This window comes from Vespa velutina, chromosome 10 (genome assembly GCF_912470025.1).
Source record: "Vespa velutina chromosome 10, iVesVel2.1, whole genome shotgun sequence".
NCBI lineage: Eukaryota > Metazoa > Arthropoda > Insecta > Hymenoptera > Vespidae > Vespa > Vespa velutina.
In genome coordinates this window covers 8,500,233-8,528,162 of record NC_062197.1, presented here as the reverse complement: position 1 = coordinate 8,528,162, position 27,930 = coordinate 8,500,233, and the positions used below count along the sequence as shown (strand labels likewise).

The 27,930-nt window shown below is 35.8% G+C and overlaps 1 protein-coding gene across 4 annotated transcripts; it reads right to left on the bottom strand.

Moving 5' to 3' along the window:
* Window positions 1-693: 693 nt before the first annotated feature.
* LOC124952317 (fez family zinc finger protein erm-like) lies at window positions 694-27,930 on the bottom strand. 4 transcript variants are annotated; one of them, XM_047501991.1, is made up of 2 exons: window positions 27,867-27,930; window positions 694-3,697 (listed from the first exon to the last, which is right to left on the bottom strand). In XM_047501991.1, exon 2 carries the CDS (start codon window positions 3,688-3,690, stop codon window positions 2,476-2,478), a length of 1,215 nt encoding a protein of 404 aa, XP_047357947.1. In that variant the 5' UTR covers window positions 3,691-3,697; window positions 27,867-27,930; the 3' UTR covers window positions 694-2,475. The 4 variants fall into 4 exon arrangements, 3 of the variants coding, with proteins under 3 accessions (XP_047357947.1, XP_047357946.1, XP_047357948.1); XM_047501990.1 differs by lacking the exon at window positions 27,867-27,930 and adding an exon at window positions 27,013-27,858; XM_047501992.1 differs by lacking the exon at window positions 27,867-27,930 and adding an exon at window positions 3,776-3,815.

The following is a 27,930-nucleotide window of genomic DNA, read 5'->3' as shown; positions in this document are numbered from 1 at the left end:
GTCTCGTTCGCTTTGTCCACTGTTCGTCTTCGCTATGTATACATTTATATATACATAATACATACTATATATACATGTGTATTTATATATATATATATATATATATAAACAGATAGATAGAGATATATGTATACTATGCAGATAGCTATTTATATACCTACCTATATACTTCGGTTTCCAACCCTATGAAGAAAAGATCGATTCGAGTAGAGCAATAGACGATGTGCTTAAGGGTTCTTTCGTTCTCGCCTATCGCAAGATAAAGAATCGAGCTCGAGCCTGATGATGCTCCCGAGAGATTACTCGTTACCCCTCTCAGCTGATTTTATGTTTTCCTCTTCGTTCTTGTCTTGATCGATATATTATGTATGACCGACGCGAAATAACCCGTTCGATATATCGATATATCGATTAATATTCCATTATTACTTTATATTGGTGCTCCAGCAAATTGGATAATCGACTGATTTCTTTGTTTCCATTAGCATATAAATTTTAACCACTCCATATTCCTGATTATACATAGGTACATACGAGATAATTAGTAGATATTTGCTTTGAGTTTGATAATCGAATCTATTGACTTTACATGAACGATTGCCAAACTGAGAAACGTTGGAATTTTGTTCTCTGGGATTATCGGGAAGTGAATTTTCGGGACATGTGTCGATATCATTAAAATTTATTGCATTGGATAGATTCATATTTACAACAGGGAACACATACATATGCATTTTCATCTACACTTTATCGATTATCTACATACATTATTTCTTTTTTTGTTTTAGATTTCTTTTTTGTTCCTTTCTTCTTCTTCTTCTTCATCATCATCATCATCATATTTAATAAATCTCGTTGACAACATCTGCAATATTCATCTAATTCGTAAGGTATAAACGCGTACATACATTCATTTTCGCGATCTTCTTTGCTAAGTTCGACACAATATTGATGATCAAATTAATAGAAAACAGAGATAAAGAAGAAAAAACGAATTAGACGAAGTATGCGTATTTGATTTTGAATAGAACGTTTCTTTGCTGTTATGTATGTTATGTATGTATGTATGAATATGTAAGTAATATCGGAAGACGTAAATAAAAATGCATAAATAGGAGAACTAGGTACACGATCTCGTCGTAATCATAATAATACTCTCTCGTCTTGATTCTATTGCAAAGCCGTTGTAATCGTGTAATCACAGTGGCCGTAACGATCGCGACGTAATTCTACGTAATGATTACAACGATCGATATAATAAAGGACCAACATTTCATTTGCTATCTACGATCGACTTAAAACTACTATCACACCGATTTATACAGTTCTCTAAATGATAAATATCTATATGCGATCAATGGTTTAAGTTGTTCCATATGTTCATTGAAACTTTGTTTACTTTATTTAATCTTCTCTTGAGATCCATATGAATTAATTAATCGTTTCGAACGATTCTTTAAAATCGTCTCACCGACGATGTCTACGTATTAATTACAAATTATATACTTATAATCGTTTTCACGTTTCTCTCTCTCTCTCTCTCTCTCTCTCTCTCTCTCTCTCTCTTTCTCTCTCTCTCTCTTCCTCTTTCTTTTTCTCTCAGTCAATCACTCACATACACATGTACATCTATTGCATATCATACCATGTATTTAATTTGCACATACAAATATTTACAAGTATTTACACCTACGTGTAGTCATCGATAAGAAGCGTACTGATCGAATCATCCATTGATTTGCTCGATATATCAGTTTGAACGCTCGTAGTGCTCGATCTTTGTCTGTTGTATGTAAAAAAAGTCCATACACCTTTGATTAATCGTTTATGTATTCAACACTGATCTCTTTTTCTCGATTAGCAATGTTTCTCTAATCTTGAAGAAATTCGAATGATGATATCATCATGTACAATGTTAGGTCAACAATACATGAAACGTTATTCACCGAGCAAGAACGAGAGGACAATTTTCGAGGGCTAACGTTCGATCGAAATCTGTCAGTAACGATAAACGTTTTGGATTTTTTTTCTCGCGGGAATTACATAGATGTATTAGCCGAAACAGGTGTAGATGTTCCCATTGGACTGCTGAACTCGAGTAGATTCAACGGAGTGTGTATGATACGTTGCGGACATAATTCGCCTTTGACAAAAATGTCGAGAGCAATAGGCATCCTTCGGTAATCGGGATTTCAATGACATTTCATTTCGTAAGTCTTCGATGAATTCGAGAAAACGGGAAAACGTATTTGTTTTTGTTTCTTTTTTCTTTTCTTTATTTTCTTTTTGAACGATCAAATATCGTCGAAGAGAGCTTTAAGATTTGTCATTTCAGTCATGGTCACACATTGGTTGTCGTTTGATCCGTTTTCACTTTGAAGGTTGGGCCAATTGAGCGATGTCTCCGGCGTAACAAGGAGGAGCCAACATCAATGGGCATTGAGTTTTCCTCGGGTAAGGAATGTTCTCACTATGTCACAACATCTTAGTGAGATAATTGGTCGAATTTGGAGGTGGTAGAAGGAATGGACTGACGAAGGGACGTCCATCCGGTGGCTGATGCATCGACGCGTATCCTGGTTGTTGATTATGACTTTGACTCGAAGTACCAAGTCCAGCGAGTACGGGTAAACCAGTATCGTGAAGTTTCCTCATGTGTTTTTTCAAATCAAAATTCCTGCAAAAGCCCTTGCCACATATCTTACATGAGAAAGGTTTCTTATCATTATGCGTATGCATGTGAAAAGTGAGATTGTAGATCTGATGGAATGCCTTGTTGCATACAGTACATTTGTATGCCTTCTCGTCACTATGCGTCAACTTGTGGTTCTTGTAATTTCCTTTCTGATGGAATCCTTTGCCGCAGAACTCGCATATAAACGGCTTGTAATTAGCGTGTATACGAGTGTGAGTATTCAACGTGGAACTCCTGTTAAATGCTTTACCGCATGTCTGACACTTGTGCGGTTTTTCAGCAGTGTGTATGATCTTGTGCCTGCAAAGAGTACTCGCTTGACGAAATCCTTTACCACATATCTTGCATACGAATGGCCGAGCTCCTGTGTGTACGGGCATGTGCCGGGTAAGATTGTAATGTGCATTGAAGACTTTGCCACACTCGGAACATGTGAAAGTCTTTTGCTTGTTCGTACCGTTTAGCTCATTCCGCGGCGCCGGACTTTTCTTTCCACGTTGACTTTCCGGTGAGATCGTCATTAGGCTTAGCCTCGAGGAAATAGAAGTGTCTTGAACAGAACTGGGTGGTGGGGAGGTTTGTGGAACGCTTTGAGTTGTCGCTGGTGAACTTGGAAAGGCCCTTAACAATGGACTCGGATGATAGTAGAGGAGGGGATAAAGATTTTGATGCCTCAACGTTGGCACGTATTTCTTGAAGGCCGACTCTAGATGGGCTGAATAACGCTGGGTAAGCGCCGGAATATGCGATGCCTGATGAAGTATACCAGGTGGAGTCGTCGTAGGAGTCGCCGTCGTTGTCGATGGCGGTGGTACGACCGCTGCTTGAACTGTTTGAGCTACGTTCGCTTGCTCGGTTAGACGTTTGTCCGGTTCCATAATCTTCGCTATGGAGAAGGTCAAGTTCCGAGAGGGTGGTGGCGAGCTCACCTTCTCCGGTGGCAGACTGGTCGGTGTCTCCGTCGCCATCGTGTTGCCCGTCGAGAATGGTTGCATGATATGTCTGAAACGTAAAGAACGACACATTAGATTTTCCTTCGAAAAATTTCAAAGTGACGATCATAACAATAATCGAAATTACAATCGAAGGCACGTTTCGTGAAGCTAATTCAACTAGTGTTTCTCGAGCGAGGACGTACTGAAGTGTGCCAGGCATTGACGGTCGAGTAAATAGGAGAGAGAGAGAGAGAGAGAGAGAGAGAGAGAGAGAGAGAAAGAGAGGGAGAGAGAGAGAGAGAGAGAGAGGGAGAGAGAGAGAGAGAGACAGGAATAGCGAAATCACGACGATCAATTAGATGACTTCGAGGATCGTCGTTTATTATTCGTGCGATTTACCCTATGCAGCCAACACGGACCCATTCGTGAAAGCACATGCGCGCGCGAGTTCTCGCACACGTACAGACGCATTACCAGCATAGCCCACATGTCGGCGAATCCGAGTGAAACATGTGGTACCGCTATTATATCCACTCAATTGGCCCTCGTGTTGACATAAAAAAAGAACGCTCCGCATTGAACGATGGGGGCTGGCAAACGTCGAGCAGCTTCGCGTCACAAAGGAATCCTCGCGTACGTTGTTTCGCACTCTACGTTGCCTTTACGTGTTTCGTGATAGACATTACCTCTAGCTACTCCTTCTCATCTCCTTTCTACGAATTCCTTTTCGCCATTTATATTTTTTCAAAATGCTCGTGATTGTCACGATTCATTCTTATTATACTCCTTCTTACTTTTTTCTTTCTTTTTTTTATTTGCAAAAAATTACAGTTAAACTATTTATTCGTAGAATATAGTATATGAAGCTGTATAAATGCACAGCTAAACGAGCCATTAAGTATGTGAATCGTTAGAGGGGATAAAAGGTGGGGGATGAATAGCAAGGCTGAATGAGATGCGAAATGGTCAGCACAGTTGAAGAGCAAGCTTTCCGGGAGCAAGGTTTGCACATCGAAAAGTAGAAATGTTTGCTCCCTCGGATGACGAGTTACTTTTGGACTTGGAATGACGGCTAGAATTGGTTCGGGTTCTTGCCGTTGGTTTCCATGAAATAGTCGCTACTCCGCATCACTGTGACGACTGTTGAATCTTCAATACGAAATTTATGATATACGAGAGCAAGGGTTGTCGAGTAATCAGAGCATGCTGGATATATACTGGAGAGTTATTCATCCGAGTTATTAATTCCCTCGTTCCTTTTTCATCGAGTTTTTGTCATACTACGACATAAAATTAAACAATGAAGATGATAGAAAAAAATTCATACATATAGGATATGTATGAATGATTTAATCGATCAAATGATTTTACGATTGTAAGATCAAACTGTTAGAACGGAGACAAATCGATTAATATTCTTCAATATCGCTGTTGATTTTCGATGAAATTTTAGATGACGATATCTAATACGATAAAGTAGCAAAGCCCTAATTAATTTTGAAACGTTTGAAATCTCGCCATCTTCGCTTTGGTGCGACTTTCGAGAAAGTAGGAAACTGGTGTCAGGGTGGAATGCGACGGGTATGACCCTCCGTCAAGCCCCGCCCATTTGTCGGGTACCTACCTTCGATTGTCCCTGGAGGCAAAGGCAGCCCTAATAACCGTGGGGGTCGATAAGTGGAAAAGCGAGGCCGTTGTGAGAGAGGAGAGAGATTTGAGGAGGGAAAACGGCTACCTCGCACCCCCGAAACGCCCCTATGACCTATAGCTAAAGAGAGGGAGAGAGAGAGAGAGAGAAAGAGAGTGAGATAGAAAGAGAGAGAAAAAGAGAGAGAGAGAGAGAGAGAGAGAGAGAGAGAACATAGCGTTGGCCGCCATGGAACGGCAAACCACCACTGTCCAAAATTTAATATCGACAAAGGCCACAATTATTCCACACTCCAATCCCTTTTTTACAACGGATAAAAGTTCAACACATGTCTTTTTTTTCTTTCCCTTCCTTCATCATCGAGAAAAATTTCTCGAGAATATTTTCTTGATTCGATATTTTTTAACAGTTAGTAAAAATATTTCTACTTCGTAGACGAACTAGATTTATAAACATACATCTTTTCTATATTATTTTTATTATAGTTCTATTCTATTTATTTTTAATGTCTCCTTTTTATGTCTTTTAATCGATCTCCTTTTTTTTCACTTTTTTTCTTTCATAAATGCACATGCTTCCGTACATACATTGTAATAGTTTTCTGTCTTTGCGCTTGAATATTTATTCATTGGAACACTATATGTTCCTTCTCTGAAAGTCTATTCGTTGTTATTAAAATCAACAGACATGTGTATATTATCTTTTTCACTGGTTTCAATAAAATTTCAGTATAAACTTTTAGCATATTCGTCTGGCCGTAAGCTATCCTCTATAGGTATAGTTATTCGGTTTCCGTCTGTGGTCGTTGTCCTCTTCTTTTCGTAAGAGAGAGAGAGAGAGAGAAAGAAATAAAGAGAGAGAGAGAGAGAGAGAAAGAGAGAGAGAGAAGAGTAAAAAGCATAGGGTAAAGCCGCACAAGGTTGGTAGTAGTGGGGTAAAACGATAGACGATTGGCTAGCGTAGGTATCGGTCGCGCGAACGCGCGTGGAGGAATGGACTGGAAGGAGAATGAGGGGGGGAGTGGTAGCTACAAGAGATATGGTGGGGGCTGGCATTGTTACAGTGCTTAACGAACGGCCAACGTAATCAGTATCGCTCCCCGTTCTCGCGGTACGCAGCCACCCAGCAATTCTACCAATTTATTTCAATCTCAGCGAAAGCATGGCCGACGCTCGAACAGGGACCATTTTGTTTTCTTAATTCGAGCCGATTCGATCGTGCGACCCACGCGACCGACTTTATCCGTTTCCCAACCTGAATATTTTTAAGTATTTCTTTTGTATTTATTTTACTTTTTTAATTGGACTATCTGTGTATTTATAGTTGGACTATTACTATATTTTTAATAATACGTTTGAAAATAATTATAATGATTTGTAATATTTTATGAAAAATTTTAATATCTATAAGAATTTGAATCTATTACTATTTCTATGCTGAATTATCCTTAAAAATTTATCCATGGGAAATGTAATTCTCGTAATTCAGCTTAATCGTTATTAAAACGAACTGAACATTTATCTAAGATATACCGAAGATACGATAATAGAAAACGATATTAGGTAGGTATCTCGATATAAAAAAAATTAAACGAAATCGAGAACGAAACATCTGTTTTAACGTATATTTTATGATTGGCATTAAATGTACAAAGTTTACCGAGATTTGATTACAAATCACCGCGCTAAGAATCAAATCAGTTTCAATAGATTATTAAGGAAAATTCGAACGGATATCTTGGAACTTAAAGAAAATCGAAGGAGCTCGAAAGAACTTGAAATGGCTTTGTAAATTTACTCGTCGCGTTGCCAACTCGCTAATTACCTTTCCCCATTCCTTATCCTCGCCCAACGATAGACACTTCATTCTCTTAGTCCATTTATTTTCGATCGGAATCGAGGATAATTGAAAGCACGGAAAGAGAGAGACTGAGAGAAAGATAGATAGATAAAAAGAGAAAGAGAAAGAGAGAAGGAGAGAGAGAGAAAGAGAGAGAGAGAAAGAGAAAGAGAAAGAGAGAAAATAGAAAGTCTAGACCGTAAACGAAACCTTATCGATATCTTTACTAGTAATGAGTTAGAACAAATTCGTTTGGATAATAATCGATTGTACGATTCTAACGATGCTAAGGAAACGAATTTTTATGTTTTGAATGTTTAAAGAAAACCTTCGATTTGTTTTTAGACCAATTTAAGTAGATGTCGGAAAGTTTACGTACGCTATGTGGAAAATACAACTACATTTTAAAATTACTGATGATGAATAATTCGACATAGATATGACAAACAGAAGTACCTATTACCTTTTTGAAATTTCGAAAGGAGAAGGTAGTTGAAATTTCGAGGAGAAGGGATAGTTGGTTAAAGGATTTGCGTGTGTAGAATGCATCAATCACGGTTTCCTCTTACGTGTGTACCTCGGCATGCGTTCGGACGCCTATCGCTCTTCTGCCTTAAGTGGCGATAAGGAAAATAAGGCACACCAGAGAATAGTACCTTCGTAGGTTGTTTAACTTTTTCGTGCCGTCTACGATCGGTCTTTCCGAAACTCTAAAATTTGAAATTTGTAAGTAGGTAATTGTATATAAGTAGATATTTGTATTATTTCAAATTATGCATGAAATTTTAAAAGTTTTTTTCGAATCAACATCTTTAGAAATCTAAACGTTGACATTCGTAAAATAACTAGGTAAAGTATTTTTTTTTTTGTTCTTTCTTTTTCATAATTAATTTGACTATTTTTCATTTTCCTTTTCTTATCTTTCACAGTCGATTTCTCAAAATATAAGTAAACGTCGATCACAGCCAATCCAAAAGAGACGTTTAGGATGGCCGACATTGTCCTCGTTTCTTGATCGGCCCTATTAGCCTTGCCCTCACCATTGTTCCATCTCCGACAATCGGCCTTTCGTGATACGTCGTGTGAATGCTTGACATATAATTAGCATTTGGGGTAAGAAAAGCCTCGACTGAGGATGACGGGAGACACAATACACAGCCCCACTTGCTTTTCCTAAGTCCCATAACTCAACCATGTCGCATCACCCTCGTCCTGTTTTCTTCGATCAACGAATACTTGGACGATGATGCGTTAAGCCGATTCTAGATTATTATTCAGTCGGAATTAATGATCGAAGAAAAATTCTTTTAAACTTCGTTTAGAATCTCATTGCGCCTATGGCTATCGATAACATTAACTCATTAACATTTTTATATTATTAATTTTTAACCTGTAAAGGTTATCATCGATAAAATATCATTCAAAAAAAAACAATGTAAATTACGGAACGAAGTGAATAAAGTATAATAAATTAATTCGTCCTAACTATATATATTTGTATAATTACTCAAAATATGAATTTTCATTATTTTCATCTAATATTAAAATAATGAGAAAAACTTTGAATTTGATTGACAACATCAATATCATTTTGATAAAATGATTGCTTTTAAATAATGTCGTGTTAACACGAAATATTTAACTTGAGGTCCAAGAGAAAGGAGAATTGAAGACTCTGAGAAATCGTCGTAACAGCAGTTCAACTAATAACGAGCATGGGTTTGCAAAATGGCAACGAGTCCTGCTGAGCTCGATATATCTCGAATTCACATATTACTGAACAGAGTTAGCGGGAGGTTCACAGCTGCGCAGTCCGCAGGGGGTTTCTCCATTCCTCTCTTGCCAGTTTTAACCCCGGTACCGTGCCACCTTGAGCTCTCTCGTTATCACCGCTTCTTTCCTTTCCTTTCTCCTCTTTAACACGAGCCACCCTTGAGTTTTACTAGCATGTCGTACCCAATAAAAAAGCATGTTCTACGAGCTAAGTTCTATTTAGCATCATTCGACGAAACAAATTCGAGTTTATTCTGATACCTCAGACGTTTACTTTTACAGGTCATTTCGCACTGGTCGATAATTTAATTCGAGATATCTTTATTTATAATACTTATTTTTATTTATTACTAAATTATTATTAAGTTTTTAATGAAATTTCCGCATTCAAAATTAGACGTTAAATAGTCGTTTCAACAAATTCGTTGACTTTCTATATTTAACCCAATTTTTTGTCATATCTCGTACTTAATGTGAAAATTTTTATTTGTATAATCGTATTATATTAAGTATAAATTATAAAAAATATAAATTAAAAAAAAATAACAATTAAGAATTTGTTACGACAAAATAAAATAAAACTGAAATAATATAGATATACTTGTAAGTAGATAAATGTATAAATCTACTATAACTACTAACGAAAAGATATTTTCTTGAAAAATTTGAGATCGTTCTCATTCGAGAATAGAAGTCGTATTCACTTCCTAAGAACAACGGGGGTTGCCGACGGCCGACAATTTTTTTTATTCTTCAGCGACATACCCCAAACCTTGTCGAAAGGTAGACAGGACGCGTGTGCCTTTTACCATACGTGCGTCCAGAAACAGCGGGCGTCTCTGCGTGCCGTCTGCGAGCGTTCATTTCGCATTTTCAGCATACATAGTTCGCGTTTAGACACAAAGGGCCGCGGGTAACTCGAGATCGTTTGCCCTTCGCCAAACATAATAACGATCGCCAACGATGACGAGATCGTATTTTATATATATATATATATATATATGTATATGTATATATATAAATGGTAAAATAATGAGTGGGATAAAAGTCATAAAAACAATCGTAGCTGCCATTGTCATGAACCTTTCAATTCCCATTCTGGTACGTTTTGAGCTTTTGAAGAGACGAAAAAAAACTTATGGGAATCGTTTCTATGTAGATAGATACGAAATTAAATCAGAAACTAAGAAGAGGGCAACTGAATTTTTGTAATATTGACATTTATGTTGATCGATTTAAACAAACTAATTTTTTTGTATAAAAATCAACATTTGTTTTACATCCAACGATCTAACGAGTTTCCTATCCTTGATTTTCTTACTCGAACCATCTTCTCTTTCTTGATATATGAATCGAATAGATAAAATGAGAATAAACATTTTAAACATTTTTCATTTAAAAATTAAACGTTTCTTCTATCTTTAACGGTCTAAGGAGTTCCTTTCTTGATTTCCATATTCGAAAGGCCTTCTTAATGGATGAATCGCATCATAAGAATGATGATATACATATCAATCTTGTTTTCAAAACTTTTAATATAAAAATTAAAAAACTTTTAATATAAAATAAACTTTTAATATAAAAATTAATAGTTATTGTAGATCTAACGATTTAACGAGTTACTCTTTTTTCAATCTTCTTTCTCAAGCGATCGTTTCTTTCTTGATATATGAAACGAATAAAAAAAAAACAAGAATAGTTAGGCTTAGATTCGTAACGTCCGGTTTTAATCGGCAAGCAGGCTGTTGGCACGAATCTATTTTCTTGATCGTCCCCACCCATCGTGATAGACAATGAGCATAACAAACGGGGTAGGTTTCTCCCTTTCTCGGGGTGTAGAAAAAAGAAGACGTAAAGAACACCCTCGCCTTGAATTTGGCCGGTGTGGCGGGCGTGCGCGTCAACACGCTTCCGCCTAGGTTCCATTCACTCCTTGATCTCGATTCGAGCAGCGAAAGAAAGAAGAATAGCTTGAAAACTCGATACCGGCTTGCTGCACGGACAATGAGCTTGGCCTCGCCTTGAGAAGGGTGGCGCGAGCAAGCGGAAGTCTCGCGTGCCATTTGCCTCTCCTTGTACGTTTACGTACGGCATACTTATCCATGTCCTCAGAAATCATCGCGAGATGAATGGAGGAACCGACTCGAGTGGCGCGTGCCCAGACGATCGGATTCGAGGATATCGGATCGCGGTAAACGATCAGATCGAAGAAAAAAAAGCTGAAGGAAAAAGAAGGAGACCAGCTGACGAAAACGGAATTTTCTTTGAGTTTCTTTCTTCAGACATAAATTCGTTACTTTAAATGATACGTTTTATTCATCAGAATTGCTTATCGCAAAATCGAATACAATGGATTCCAGTATTCGTATTATACGATTCTTATAAATCAGGACTCCTCAAATATTTTTCATTCACGACCTTCTTTTCGTTCCAAAAAATATTTACACGATCCCTGATAAATAAGTATGTATGCATATAAAGTGAATAAACAAATCAACACCTAGGATTTATTATATTTTATATTGAATTAATTTTTAATCATTAGTTGTTTCGAAACTTTTTATTATTGCTAAATTTTTCGTGATCTCCCATATGGTTCATGATAAGTTAAATAATTTTGATATATGTAAATCATACATTTTACATATTGCAGTATAAATATATGTATTATGAATACGTATGAATGATACGTTTATGAATACGTGCTGAAACTCTTTACATACGTTTGATAAATCTGATCTAAAATCTATTTCTATCATAGTTAGAATTTATAAAGGACATGTACGCCAAGTTAAACAAATTCTATTGATAGTAGGATACACAATACATACACTCTGGAAAAATACGAGTAAAAATAAATATATATATGTGCGTGCTATATTTGGGACTCCAGAGATTTGGCTAAATGTAAATTAACTAGATAGCATCAGTTGTGTAATGTGTGTGTATGCATTTATAGGCATAAAATCCAACTTGATTCTTTTTCCTTTTCTACCGTATAGGTAGTTTCGTTCTCCTTCGTTGTTCTACAGAAAATTATTTCTTTCCGAATAATTTGTATTCTTTTGCGATTTTTTTTTTTTCATCTTTTTCCTTTCTTACATTGTGGATGGTCGTCCTTTGCTTATAATCTCGTTCAGAATATCTCAAGTATAGAGATTATGTGATAATTTTGTATATACACACGTACTCATTATTTTATATTATTAAGTAAGTTATTGCATTATTGTGACATGAAAAAGTAATTTTAATATACTAATACGTATGTACATAGATAAATAGAATACTACACATATCATTGTATATCCCTCTTTCGAACGATGCAACTTTGTCCTCGAGATATACTTTCGTGTCATAAAAAACAATGAAAATATTTATTTATAAAGTGATCAAATTAAATTAGGTATCTGTATATCGTGTTTTACGAACACGTCACAATTTTTGCATTGTGTTTTATAAATCCATTTTATATTGATATCTTCTATACGTTGTTTGAGGTCAAGTGATAAAAATCATCTCGTGTCTTGAAACGATTACAAAGAAACGACGACTTCTCAGATGTATTAGTAGAAAAGGATATACGAGATAGTCGCATGCAAATCACGTCACAACTATTGGTTTCTTATCAGATATCAGTTATGTGCTCGATTTAGGGTACGTGCAGTCTATTACATCTGCGATCTATTGATAAGCACGTCAAATCCGCCAACAACATATTCCTCGACGAACGAACCATGCCATTCCAAGAAAGATAAAAAAAGAGAGAGAGAGAGAAAGAAAAAGCAAGAGAACAAGCAGTCCCTTGCGAGGGTAAAGCGCTTTGAACACGAACATCTTTCGATGATTGAAGTAACTTTAAAAGAAGTAACATAGATTCATCACCTTCGACTTTTGCTAAGAAAATAAAAATTGAAAGAGAAATATACTTTCATTTCGAAAAATAATTCGATCTCTGATATAAACAATGTTAAGAAAAGAAGTTTCAAGGAAAATAAAAGCATACTAAATTTTTAAACTAAAGGAGACATTGATCACCGCGAGGGCGACACTCAAAAGTTGGTCGGTACGTCTTGCCCGTCACTTAATCTTTCTGTCCCTTTTCTAAAATAAGTGGGTATCCGCTCCAGTAGCATTCCGTTGGGGCAACGCGTTGGAAAGAACTGGTCCGACGACTGCCATCTGCCACCCCCAATCCCTCGAGGCTTTCTGCAGATCTTGGTATAGAGAGAGAGAGAGAGAGAGAGAGAGAGAGAGAGAGAGAGAGAGAGAGAGAGAGAGAGAGAGAAAGAAAAGGAGAAAGAGAGAAGTATAAAGAGAGACAGAGAACTCTCGCGAGTGGTTGGGACGTTTGAATGCCCTTAACCATCTCCTGGTTACCCCCGTGAAACTTTCTCGTTCTCCGTATTCTCTCTTCCTTTCTTACTATCTCTCTCTCTTTCTCTCTCTTTCTCTCTCTTTCTCTCTCTTTCTATCTGGAACCGTCTTTATTCCAATGCAGACCGTCATACAGCGCTTTTCATCGAAGATTAAATAGGATATTACGCATTAAATGTCGCAACTTGCCCCCGTGGTTCCAACCCCCTTTTCGTCTTTAGCAACGTTCACCTTTAGTGTGCTAGGATGAAGACCTCAGTCGTAAGCGAATGATGATTTCTCGAAGAGATTTATAGAGGCGTAAAATCCAACTTCATTCTTTCTTGCCTTCTTTTCTAACTTATAGGAACTTTCATTCTCCTTCATTATTCCATAGAAAATTATTTCTTTCCGAATAATTTGTATTCTTTTGCGATTCTTTTTTTTCTTTCTTCTTTTTTACATTATCGATAGTCGCCCTTCGTTTATAACTCGTTCGAAATATCTCAAGGATAGAGATTATAATATAAGTTTAAGATTATTTTATAATTTTGTAATGAACTTATATCTGAAGCTTTTAGAAATATTGGAAAAAAAATCTCGTAGATGAGATACGAGAGAAAAATAAAAGAAAAAAGAAATTATTTATCGGGTGAGTTAATCATTCCTTCTTTCCCATACTTCACTAAAGTTCTTCGAAATTTTGAAATCGTCTACATAGTCGAGAGCAAGAGAGCAAAAGAGACAGCTGGCAAAGCGTTCACGTTGAATTCCATTTGAATAATTTCATCGGTAGGGAGCGTGCCAAAGCGTTCGGCGAATCTTCTCTTGGAACGAAGCAGCCGATTGGTCCATCTTCGTGGATAGACACGTGGCCGGAAGTTGGTGTACCTTCCAAGCGTTTCCGCTCGCTGATGAATAATACCGTCTACTCCTCCCACCGTGAAGTTTGCCTTTAGCGATCAGCCTTTTGTTCGTTCTTGCTCTTTCTCTCTTCTCTTAACCGTCTACGAATAAAACGTGTATGCATGTATGTGTGTGTGTGTGTATGTGTGATATAGGGATGGTCACGTTTTTGAAAGGTCAAAGAACGAGGTAGAATAGAAAAAAAAGCAGAAAAGAAAAGAAATACTCGATCAACAAAATTCGATGAGTTTGCGAATTTGAGCGTCTTCCTATAAGTAAAAGTACGACTTTCGTAGTAGGTACGACGTTTCCTTTGTGGTTCAAATTGAATCCGCTGAACTCTAGAATGGGAGTCCGAAGAGAAATCGGTGACTATCAAAAGAGAAAGATAGATAGAGAGAGAGAGAGAGAGAGAGAGAGAGAGAGAGAGAGAGAGGAAAGAGGGAGATCGATCGTGTAATCAAAATGACCACTCGACAATTTATGTGATAAATGTGACGAGGGATCGAAGAAGAAGAGAGGTAGTGGTCGCTGATGTGATGCTGGTGGAGGTGAAAAGTTTATTTAAGACCAAATCATCCTTCCTCGATTAAGGTAAGAGAGTGCGTGTGGCGTGAGAAGTCGACGACGACGATGCCGACGACGACGACGACGTCAACGACGTCGATGGAGAAGTAAGGGAAGGTTGGGCGTCGTAGAAGGCCTGGCGATGGTACGTGTTATTGCTTGTATTGTGGTAGAACCCCTCGATTCAATGGTGTAAGGGTGGCTTTTACTTGACAAACTCTCCCCGGAGAATTCGACCTTCTCGCGGCCCTTAAACGGAACGAAGGAGTCGCTTTCTCGCACACCAATAGCAAGAGGAAGGAAGAGGAAGGATGAGGACTGGCTCACGTGAAAACTACTTGTTGGGCAATACGGTTGCCAAAATCGTCGAATTATAGCTGAAAACACTCAATAACCGTCTTACTTTTATTTCCAGTTAACGACAAAAAAGATATCGTGATATCGGTGGTTTTTAACCTAATGTTTTTAACAAGTACGATAAATTCGATCGTTCGATCATAATTAAAAATTTTTCACCATAATTCACTATAATATCGTAATTAAGATTGCATTGACGATTAACTCTAAAAAAATCTTGAAAATTTTTTCGTTTGTTTATATTTTTTTTTTATTTTATATATCTATATCTATCTATATCTATATGTATTAAGAATGCGTCAGAGGGATGAATGGGATCATAAATATTTTTCCCAGCACTCGTTTTCCGCTTCGCGCCTTTGCTCTTAGGAACCTCATAAAAACCGAAATTTCCCTTCAGGCTGATTCCATGCTCGCACAGGAATTACCCCTCAAGTCGTTCCGTCTTGTCGCCTAATTGCGGACGTTCACGCATGTTGCGTTACGAGCACGCATACACGTAAATATACATGCATACAGATATATGTATATACTATGAGGACGGCCACAGGAGTTTGTAGCTATATCGCCTTATATCAATCTTCCTAAGTGAGCAATGCATATGCTTGCGCTTCACGCTGGAAAGTTTCTCTGCCTTGCGAGTTTTTAAGAACAAAGGTAAAAAGTGTGGCGGGGGTGTAGTTCTATAGTGTATTGCCACTGGGCAGTATTCTTTTTTATGCATATATATGCATATATATGCACACGGCGCGAGCACCGGCCGGATATAACCACCTGCCTGTCTCGTGAATGCGAGTTCGCGCGCGCGCATTCACGATCACGTTCACCTTTAAGAACGGCCTTTTAAAATCCAACGGGGGAGTAGCTGGCAAATTTATTGCCCGAAGGTGCCACAACGGGCGTTTATGATGCCGGTGCGAGTTAACGATACTAATTAGACGCTAACAAAACAGGAACGGACTTTATTTATAATCTCTTCTTATCTTTTATTTTTCTTTTCTTTTTTGCTCTTCTTTATTTTTTTCTTTCTTTTATTGTTTTATTTTTTTTAATAAAATTATTCCATCTATTTGATTATGCAAGTAGAAAAAAATAAATAAAAAGGGAAGAAAGAAAAAAGAAAGAAATAAAAAACGTCAAGACGTATCAATCACTCTCGATTTTAAAGACTATATTATTAACAATCTCGTCTAATCTCTTGATTTCCTTCCACGAGGATATCGAGCACTAGTTAATACTTGTCATTTTCCGCTCTTCGTTGTTAAAGGAGATACGCGGGAAAGCAAATAAGGTGGGAGAATGCAAGGAGCATTATCCGAGTTTTGAATAAGCACTCGGTTCTTGAGCAACCAATCTTATCTGATGGCGAGAGCTGATTGATATCGTCGTACAGCTTCGAAGGGTGGTTCGAGCCTCTCGTCCGCCATATAAACCACCCCCATTGGCTTTATGAAACGCACGGGTAAGATAGACCTGAGAAAAAGAGAGAGAAAGAGAGAGAGGGTGGAACCGAACGTTTAATGCCTTCGAGGTAGATACACATTTAATCATAATCTAATATTTAAAAGGTAATTTCACGGGCTGTTTACTTCGTGTAATCCAGCCCCTCCCCCACCCTCAGTACATGTACGCTTTTCTTCCCCTTTCGTGCGTTCGTATTCGTTCAAGCACGGCGAACTATGGGAATCGCATTTTCATGAATAGAATCACTTCCTGCCGCGATGCGTCCGCCATCGTTTCTATTCGCTTATCCAGCCGTGCGAACTTTCTACCACCTAACTCTTTACTTCCAAAACGTTTAAACATTCATTCGTTCATTCGTTCGATCAGTCAAGGAAATTGTTTGGGGTTTTGTTTTTTATGGGATTGAAGGGTGTATTCTGGAAGTTGTTAAAATTGAAGGGTTCTCATCATTTTGGTACCTGGAAGAGCCAGCTAGCTAATTGCCAGTATCTCATCAAGAGAGAGAGAGAGAGAGAGAGAGAGAGAGAGAGAGAGAGAGAGAGAGAGACAGTGTTCAAACGTCCACGTGGCGTGCTAATGAAAAAGCTAATATATTCGTTTAGCCCTCGTAAACAAGAGCGAGCGTCGTTATTATCGCGGCGAGAGGTCATTGCGATTAATCGCTCTCGCCGTTGATTCATTCCGCTTAATTTATACGTAAATTATACCCAGTCGCCCTTTCGGTGCTGCTCACAGTGAATAAGCATGAACTTCCGGTCTACCGTGCACCTCTGCTTACGTTTCTCTCTCTGTTACATTTATAACTCCTGGCGAGCTTCGGTTAGAAGCATACTTTTCCCTATCTCGCGACTCGCACGACAGGACCCAGGAGAGATCTTCGTTGATCGATAACGAAATAAAAGGGAGAGAGAAAAGTCAGACAGGAGATCGATCGTTCTTTCATCGAACGGGATCTACGAGAGTTGATAATTCGAAGAAAAAAGGAGAGACAACAAATCGAGAGCACATTGGTATCGAGATAAACAGCGATAAGATATAAGTATATGAGATTTGTGTAATTAGTTTCTTGCAAATACCATGATAATGGCATAATACAGGATGGCCACTGAAAAACATATATTTGTAAAAGTTATTTTTGTTTTATATTATTCAGTCTTTCAGTGACCAACCTGTACATATCTAAGTATCTATGTATGTAAGCATTTATAAAGCGAAATTTGCGTGTCAACGAACAAACACTTCCATCATACGTTTATACGTACTCTAGCATATACGCATATATGTAGGTACTTACGTACGTACTTGCGTATTTGTACACCTATAACGTAACTCACGTATGTAGGTAGATCGATAGAACTCGTATAATTAATGATTGTGTATCTAGTCTCGGCTTCATGACGTTCAACATAATACGCCACAACGAGATTAAAACAAAAATAAATCCCGTTCTTCTTCGTTAAGACGCAACACGAAGAGGACGACAGACATGCAAGATACTTCATGGAGAAAAGAAACGTCCTGTCTACAACTTTCGATCATAGTCTATCTAAGAGATTAAAATGGCAAATCGACGACACGTTCCCTCTTTTTTCTTTTCTCGTTTATATATCTACTTATCTATGTATATATCTAAGTATGTATATAGAAAAGAGTTTTTCATATGTAGGCACACAGCGAAGTGGTAGGTTAATTAAAATAATCGAGATAACACGAATAAGCATCGAGTAATTAGTAGTCTCGTGGCGAATGAGATAACACGATCTTCGAATCGGCCCCGAGGACTTTCCGACCGTGAAAGGAATTTCACGCTGTAATTATCGTACCTACGTCTTGAATTTTACACGTTAATTATTTCTTCTTTTTTCTTTTTTTTCTATTTTTTTTTCCTTTTCTTTAGTTTCATTCTATTCGAAATAATACTAAATAGTATTATATATAGGAATTATCTTTGTTAAGGAAGATAATTATATATTTATTTTTATCAATAAATTCTCTTCTTATTAAAGATGATACCTAATGTATGTGTCAGAAAAGTAATCATTTTTATTAGAATAATTAGTTTCCAATAAAAGATCATTGAAAATTTTATGTTGAATTTTAAGGATTATACCAAACATCATTGTAGATAAAACGGCTTTAATGTATGTTAAGCTGGCTTTCCTCCGCGCTTATTAGTCACGGCATGCTTGAGCCACATGCAACGTCGAAATGGCCATCGTGTAATACGTCATAATTTCCATAGCGTGACTGAACACTCCTACAACGCCCCGAATCCGATTTCTTGTTGGCACCTATACGTAGAAATATATACATGTGCGTTTATGTATGCGTGTGTGCCTGTGTGCGTATATATGTGTGCATGTATAAGTGCGCGCGCGCATGTGTGTTTGTGTATATATTTTTCATTTCTTTAACGGAAATAGTTTGTATAAACGCGAGTACTCGACAGGAAAAGATCGAGAATCATAAACGGAGAAATAAATTATCGGAGTACCCAGTAGGAACGCTTGACCAGGAACGATGCGCGTTCACCTGCCCGAAACTCGCATATTTTTCCAATAAAAGTGGATTCATGAATTAGGTGTACCCTATTTAACTCAAGACAACTCGATATATTTCATTCAATTAATGATTAAAGTTTTTATTTGTAGTTTTATTATTCGTACGATACAATTCAATTAGTTATTAAGTTCTCTTCTTCATGAAATTTATCCTCTTTCCGTATATCTTACCATTTCAAAATTAATTCAAATAAGATAAGTGATAATAATTAATTCAAATAAGATAAATGAATAATTTTAGAGAATATTATATCGATGATTCACTACGTGTCTGCGAATAATATAATTCAATGATTCACACCGTATTTATGAAGTAGTATGCTAATAATTCATAATCTGTGAAGTGATATTCGTCAATGATAAACTCGTACATTGATCAACTATTCCATAGACACACTTCAAATTATTTAATCATTTTATTCGTAGAAACAAATAAGAATCAAAAATTCCAAAAATTAATTTGACTTTTTTACTTTATCAAAGTAATATCTTCATGCAAATTGTAACAAAATAGAAAAATTCCTTCGAATAATAATAATAATCACAATAATAATAATAAGAATGTCTAATAATAATAATAGTAAACGAATTACAAAGACGTCGATTCGAGAAATCGAGAACGTCAAAAATAATCGATAATAATGTGATGTTTGTGAAGCGATCGAATTGACTTGTTCATAGAATGATTCTCATGGAATTGAGTCTTTATTGACCGGTCAAATCGAGAATAATTAATTTTATATGCGATGGGTGTGTTACGTGGCGCATCGCCGAGGGCCCGATAAAACCCCGTTGACCCTCTGCCACAGGAGCATGCGAACCATTTTGTAATAATACGCAAACGTACGGCGCAAAATCGGATTAAGTTCACTTCAACGATATTTTCTACTCCCTTCAAAATATGCCTATTACAAGGTACGATGTTATTCAGGTAATAATTCATACAATTTTGAAGGACCTTACATGAATTTATCGATCATTTTAAAGTCTGAGATACTTGACCTTTAAAAAGAAATATTTAAATATAAAAATTAAATATGTATCAAATATCTAAAAAACGAAAAATCATTATACAATATGATAATACATAATTATTAGATACAATAATATTGAAATCTTACGTGAATATATCGATCGAGTATAGACAGATAATGTATTGAAAATAAAATATCTGTCGATATTAAAAATAATAAAAATAAAAAGAAAAAAAATATCATTAGAGAATGGGATAAATTTATATAGAATTAATAATATAATTATAATTAATACGATTTTCAAGGATTTTAAATGGATAAGTCGAAAAAAAGATTTTTATACTCTATCTGAGATAAATTATTGAAAATAAAATACATGTGGATACTAAAAAGAAAAAAAAAGATAAATCATTATACAATTGAATAACACGTATATCTCGTAAACCGATAGACGTATCTTATTTGAAAACGATGAATAGGTATCTGTATACTCAAAAGGCATCGTTGATGTGGCAGCTTAAAAGAATTATTCGATGCTAATCGTCATCGAGTAGGAAAGCTAATTTTTTAAAGAGCACAGCGAAAAAGGGGGTGCGAACAGACGAAGCAACCCACTCACATCTTCTTTTTCTTTCTCCCTCTTCCTCTCTCTTTCCCTCTCCCCCCCCCCTCTCTCTCTGTCTTTCTTTTTCAACTCGATCGTACACGCAAACGAAGAGAGGAGCTTCACAACCGACTCGTATTTCTCGCCCTCCAACAAGATATCAACCACCTTCGACCCCATCCTCGCTTCGACGAGCTTCTACACGCTCGCATACACGCGCTTTCTCGTTTGAACCGGCAACCACCCCCGCCATTGCTCGGTCGGGCCGGTGCAAACGTTGTAACGCCGCAAGTGCTATCTGACTAACCATCGCTGATTCTAGCCGACGACGGTTTAGGGGAGAAGCTCAGGGAAGAAAGAACATGCAGAAAGGGTAGACTAAAAGTCACAAGGATAAAACTGTACGCAAAACTAAACGATATCTACTTTGTGTACCTACGTATATGTTTATATACATTTTAAATTGCTATGGCTATTTTATCATTTTGATATTATATTTTGAAAGTCTTTCAAAATTTATCACGTAGATATCTTATCACGTAGATTTATTGTATAATTTTTCTCATATTTATAATCTTATAATATTAGACAATATATATATATATATATATATATATATATATATATATATATATATATATATATATAATTCCGGGTGAGATAGCCTTGCGGGTGAGACAACTCGGTCGTATATTTTGTAGAAATATTCCGATTTTCAAACATGTTTAGTAGTAGAACTGTCATTTATTAAACAACTATACTCTTTATTTCTTTTCAATTAAGAAATTAAATACTCTCAAAAATGATCAACTTATTCTTTAAATAATTTACTAATAATTTACCAAAAAACAATAACGTTTTCTAAATGCGGTGCATTAATTATGTTTATAATTATACAATGAGATATTGTTATAATATTATTAAAAAAATAAGTTGGTCTCTCACTATCACTCTCAATTTTTTCGGGAATAATTAATCCATCGTAAAATTATACGTTTTTACGTTCTTATGACTTAAACTTAGCTACTTACGGAGATGGTGGATATTAATTTTTTGTATTAATCATTCTTAACGACAAAAGTCTATTATATGCTTTGTTAAATGAAGAACAACCAAAACAGCATGTGCTTTATGTACCTAAGGAAGATACAAAAAAGAAAATAAAGAACTAGAACCTATATCAACTGATTGTTCATAAGCAATTAATAAAAAGACTCTTGCAACCCAGACGCAACCTAGACAATGCTAAATAAAATTAACCCAATCTTCAAGTACGTCGTCGAGTGTAGTTCAACAATTAGGAAACATAGGAGACATTTCAAGACAAAAGTAACAAAACTATTAAAAATTCATGCAAATCCAAACGTAAACGTCTTACATACAGAAAATATATCTTCGAATGAAAATTGTTCAGATTTTGTAACCTAAAAGAGTCTAAAGAAAGTTTTGAGGAAAAAAATAACACTGAATGCGTTGGGCGTAAAAAGCAGTACAGCTGTACGTTGAAACAAGATAAATGGATTCAATGTGTGAGATGTAATAAAAGATTTCACAAAGAATATTCAATGTTTTTGTCTTTTGATCTCAGTAGAGAAATTGTATGCAACCAAAAGAAATAATTTTTCTTTCTGTTATGTTTAAAATATTGTTCAAAATTATGTCTAAAATTTTTGTTTATTTGGATCATAATACTCTGAATCATGAGACATCTCATCTGGACAATTCGAATAAAATGTCCTTTTATATGGATTAATTTCTTAATCTAAAATTATTTTTTAATTTCCTCTTAATTTTAATATACATATATATAAATATAATTTTTTCATGTATACACTTTTACAAATATAATTTTTATCTTTGAATATCAATTAAATTGACAATTTTCTGAAATTTTGAAAAAAAAGTGGGCCATCGCTATGTATATACACGAAGTACATAATAATATAATATAATATATATTACATATATTGTAATATATATGTATATAAATATATATATATAGGTTTATATATAAGTATAATATAATGTATATCGATCACTAAACTATTCTGAAAATTATACTTGTTCAAACGTCCTTCTTTCGTGTTATTTTACGGTCGAAACGATCACGATAAAAAAGTGAGGGAGAGAAAGAGAGAGAAAGAAAGAGAGAGAGAGATAGAGTGAGAGAGAGAAAGAGAGAGAGATAGAGGGAGACAGACAGACAGAGAGAGAGAGAGAGAGAGAGAGAGAGAGAGAGAGAAGAAATGGGCCCGGGGTCATGAACGAATATATCGACGATCATGATGCAACGTTCGATTCGAGGATAGTGCACGGTCTCCTCAAATATTAGCGGAGGATCGCGGGCTTCCCTTTGAACGAAAATCCCCGAAACTTCAATAGCGAATAATCGGAGACAGCTGGCTCGATGCGAAATCAAGTAGCGTAATAATACCTGGGTCTCCGACATTCAAACAGATAAAGGAAGAGAGAAAGAGAAAGAAAGAGAAAGAGAGAGAGAGAGAGAGAGAAAGAGAGAGAGAGAAAGGAAAACGGTGAGGACGAAGAAAATGAGGGTGGTACTGTTCGCTTCGAAAAATCTTTTCTTTTCAAAAAGATATCGCGACGTATATATATGTACATACATACATACAATGTGAAAGATCTAGAATATAAATTTGGAATAACTTTTATGAGAAAAATTCATATGAAAAAAATTCGGAAGAAGAAAGAATTTCTAAGAATTTTTTAATATCTAGCAACATATAAAAAAATTTTTCACATTTACATAAAACGTATAATTTCAAAGTTATTCGAAATGTATGTGTTAAGTATCTCAACTTATAAGTATAAATATTATATTATAAAATATACGACAACTTATAATTCTTGAAAAAGGAAGAGAAAGAGAGAGAGAGAAAGAGAATGTTATTATTTTATACTTCAATAACACTTTTTTATTCCAGTTTTTACCAAGAGACGAATCCAATGCGTAACATAAAATGCCGTGTTTCTTTTTTTCATTTCCTCTTTTTCTTGTCTTTTTGTTTTTCTTTGACAAATAAACATCGTAAGATTGGAACAAAATTGAGATGATCCATATCATCGCCGTTTGACAATCCTGTGATCATTAATAATGAATTTACTATAAAGGGAAGCTATAGACGTTATTTATATGAAAAAGGCAATTCGTTCGATATGACGTACTAATAAAATTTAGGTTTAAATTTGACTTTTAAAAGTAAGAAACAGCTTTTCATTACAACCGGCTGCGTAAGCCAATAAATCGATATCTCGTTTTTGGAAACGCATGGCCATATCTCTGAACGGAGAGTCGAGAGCCGTCGGCAATTAATGTCCCAGTTCTTTCTTAACTGTTCCCTCTTTTGCTTCTTCTCTTAACGTTGACGCCTTACAAATAAAAGATACAACCTGAGCGATAACGCATGGTAATCGCGTGACTCCTTCAGAAAATTAACACGCGCTCGTCAGCCGGCGCGTAGATTCGTCAGGTGCCCTCGTAACGTTCCCTGACAAATTTGACGCCTCCTCGTTACCCGTCGCTAACGTCCGCTACGATATTTTTTTCCTGTCGTTCTCGAATATTTATACTCTCCTTCCCTCTCTCTTTCTTTCTCTCTTTCTTTCTTGATTACAAATCGGTCGATTTGTCAAACTTGATTTCAAAACTGGAACGAGCTATGAAAGATTCTTCTCCATATTTTCGCTTATCCATAGATACCTACCATATATAATAATACCTATACTATATAGGTATAATAAATATTGTTTGTCCAAAATTGTCAGGAAAGAGTTTTTGAGACGTTAATGAGATTAGAACTATTAAAAAGTAAATGACAGAATTTGAAAAAAAAGAAAGGAAACATTGATAAAGATTTGATTAAATATTTCGTTTCATTATAATACATTAAATTAAAGGTTTTTAGTTAAACGTGTTATATGTAGATAATTTCCATATATACATATTTGCATAATTTAATACATACACATGTATTTATATATGCGAGCGGAGATGCGGTACAAACATTCTAGACAACTCATCTATTATTATGGATCACTTATTCTATTTATCTAGTTAATTATATACCTAAATGTCTACATAATGTTAATTACTTGATTTCCTCTCCCCCCTCTTTAAATCTCTCAGAATGAATATAGTTTTAAGAAAATGTAACAATATTTTTCTTCGAGTATTATATCTATCCATCGCAGTGAAACAAAGAATAAAAAACGGAATCGTTCGGTTCGTTCGAGGGAGCATCGTTGGTGAACGAGACCTTATTGGGATATTAATCGTTGTACCAGGCGAACGCCCTGTCCCCAAGTGTTTGCACGAGCTTTCAAGAGGCTGCAACACCCAAGCCATCTTGCAACTAAGGCCTCCTGCCAACCCCTTCCCTCCTCCTTCTCTTCCTTCTTTGAAACGCATCGAAACACTACAAGAGAACCCCTTCTTCGAACCGTTCCCTCTCCTTGCCCTTTTTTTCTTTTTTTTCGAGCAGGCAACACTCGAAAGACCTACTACCCTGAGCTTAGTATACTGCTTGACAATGACAACTACAACGACTACGACGAATATACCGAATACTACTCGGATACTTTCCGACGTACTCGACGACAGCCATTCTTCGAATATGCATACATATAACAATATATGTACATATATATATATATATATATATATATATATCTATGTATATGTATGTATATATACCTGTGTATATGTATGTACGCATATATACATATACACGTAGTTGTTGTTCTATATACGTATGTATGTGTACATATAATATATAGAAAATGTATCGGTGTGAAGGTAGTTCAAAACTTGCTAGGCGTATGCTCGATGAATCCTTCAAAATAATGGTTCGTCGATGGGCATCGTGTTTATAAAACATCGCCAAGCCGAACTAATTGTTCGCTAATTTCCAGTGCCACTACAGAACCGCCGTTCCATTAACGATCCTCCAAGCACCGTTCCAAGTATACCTACATACATATGTTGAGCATTTCTCCTAAAGAGAAAGAGAGAGAGAGAGAGAGAGAGAGAGAGAGAAAGAGAAAGAGAGAGAAAGAGAAAGAGACAGAAAGAGAGCGATGAGGATGGAAGTTCCTTTCTATTTTAAACGTTCCCTTTTTATTTTTGTTTATTTTTTTTTTTTGTCTTTCTTATTTTTATATTATATTGTTATAAGATTTCGTTAAGAAAAAGAAACAGAAACGTGAGATATATAACGTTCTGCCAATTATTTATATTAACCAACAGAATGTAATTATGTTTTATATATATGGTATTTTTATTATTTATAATGAAGTTGACGCATCCGTTAATATTAGTCTTAATGGTTATAACTATACTTTTAATTAGAGAGAGAAAGATGTATTAACGAATAGTTCCCTGTCGATTCTTTTAAAAGTCTATTCATTTTATTGGCAAAGGATGAAGAACTCTTTGGACCATTCGACTTTGCCAAACGCGTCGGGTGATTTAATCCCTTTTCTCGATTTACGGATAAAAGGAAAGGCTCTGTTATCCCTGTTATATCCAATTAAGAAATCTGGCTAATTTTGCTAAGCTGATGATCTCATAATTCTCATTTAATTCTTCTTACGGTAGCTTTGTGTCTGAAGATTCGTAATGGCTAACCTTCTTATTTAGCTATTGGCTTATGGCCGTCGATTCTTCAGAGAAGTTATCATTCTCTTTTGACGTGTCCGTACAATGGGAAAAATTATAAAAGTATAATATGAAGAAATTATTCTTAATATTGTACAAATTTAATTACTGTTTCAATTTGAAAGGTCAGCTTAATAAATACATTCTAATGACGTCATAAAAAAACGATAAGACGATTTTTTCCAATTTTATTTTAAATCTTTTTTATCATTTTATCCACCGTGCATCTTAATTAGATATCTTCTAATCATCTGTATAATAATCATAAAAATATGTATGATATTTTTATATAGATACCAATTTCACTAATTTCGCTAATCAGTAGAACTCATAACGTAAGTAGAACGTAGGTAAATAGAATGTAAATAGAAACAAACAGTTATAAAAGTTTGCTCAATTTACATACAAGTGAATGATTCTTTTCTTATACAATTATATACCTCGTAAACAGATATACGCATTTTCGTAGATTAATTTAGTTCAGTCATCTTTTAATGAAAAGATAAATATCTAATATCTTCCTTCGATGCTTTTATTAAGATGCGTCTCAATGAAACTTGTACTTTATCGAAAAACAAAAACAAAAAGAAATAAAAAAAAAACAAACAAACGAAGAAATGAACAAAAATGAAAATAAGATACCAATCGTAGGTACTTACAAGATCAAAGAAGAACCGGCGAAGATCCGACGAATTTCGAGCGCACAACGCCGTGATCACAACACCATTCCTCTCTCCCCTAACGTCGGACACTTTCATCAATCCAAAAATCGCCTTAGAACGGAATTCTCAATTCCGTCGAAGAGTTGTAGTTGATGATCCCAGAAAGATAAAAAGAATGTATCTTCTTGTTGAATAGAGACACGAATGTTTTGGAAATGGAAGGTAGGCCTATTTCGAAGAGTTAATAAAATAATTGCACGTATTTCACGACATCTTCGAAATGGGATTAGCATGAGCGTTTGAACGTTCGATCCCGCACGATACTTTTGAAACCTTTTCGATCTTTCATCGCCGATTTTTCACTTTCTATTAAACAATGCAAAGGTCTCTTGTATCTATCTCTCTCTCTCTCTCTCTCACTCTCTCTCTCTCTCTCTCTCTCTCTCTCTCTCTCTCTCTCTTTCTTTATTTATCTATCTTCCTTTCTCTCCAGTTTTCTCTTTTTCACAATTTCACTAAAGATTTCATTACAAACTCTTCCTTTTAATGACAAAAAAAAGAAAAATACTAATAATAATAATAATGATAATGATAATAATGATAATAATAATAATATAATAATAATAATACTAATAATAATAATAATAATAATAACAATAATAATAATCGACGATTATCAAGCTTCCACAAATAGTTCCATACGAATATTCAATCTTCTTTTCACCGATTATTCGAAAAAATAATTTCGATATTCTTTCTCCCCTTCAAGAATCTAAAAGCCGAACGCGGTTGATATCCGTGATACGAAAGATTGTCGGTGATCGCCGGTTAGAAGGACGACGAGTAAGTACGTGTATGTGCGGTCGCCGCTGCCGAGAACTCTCGGACGAGCTTTTCCCCAGGCTGGCTGTGCCA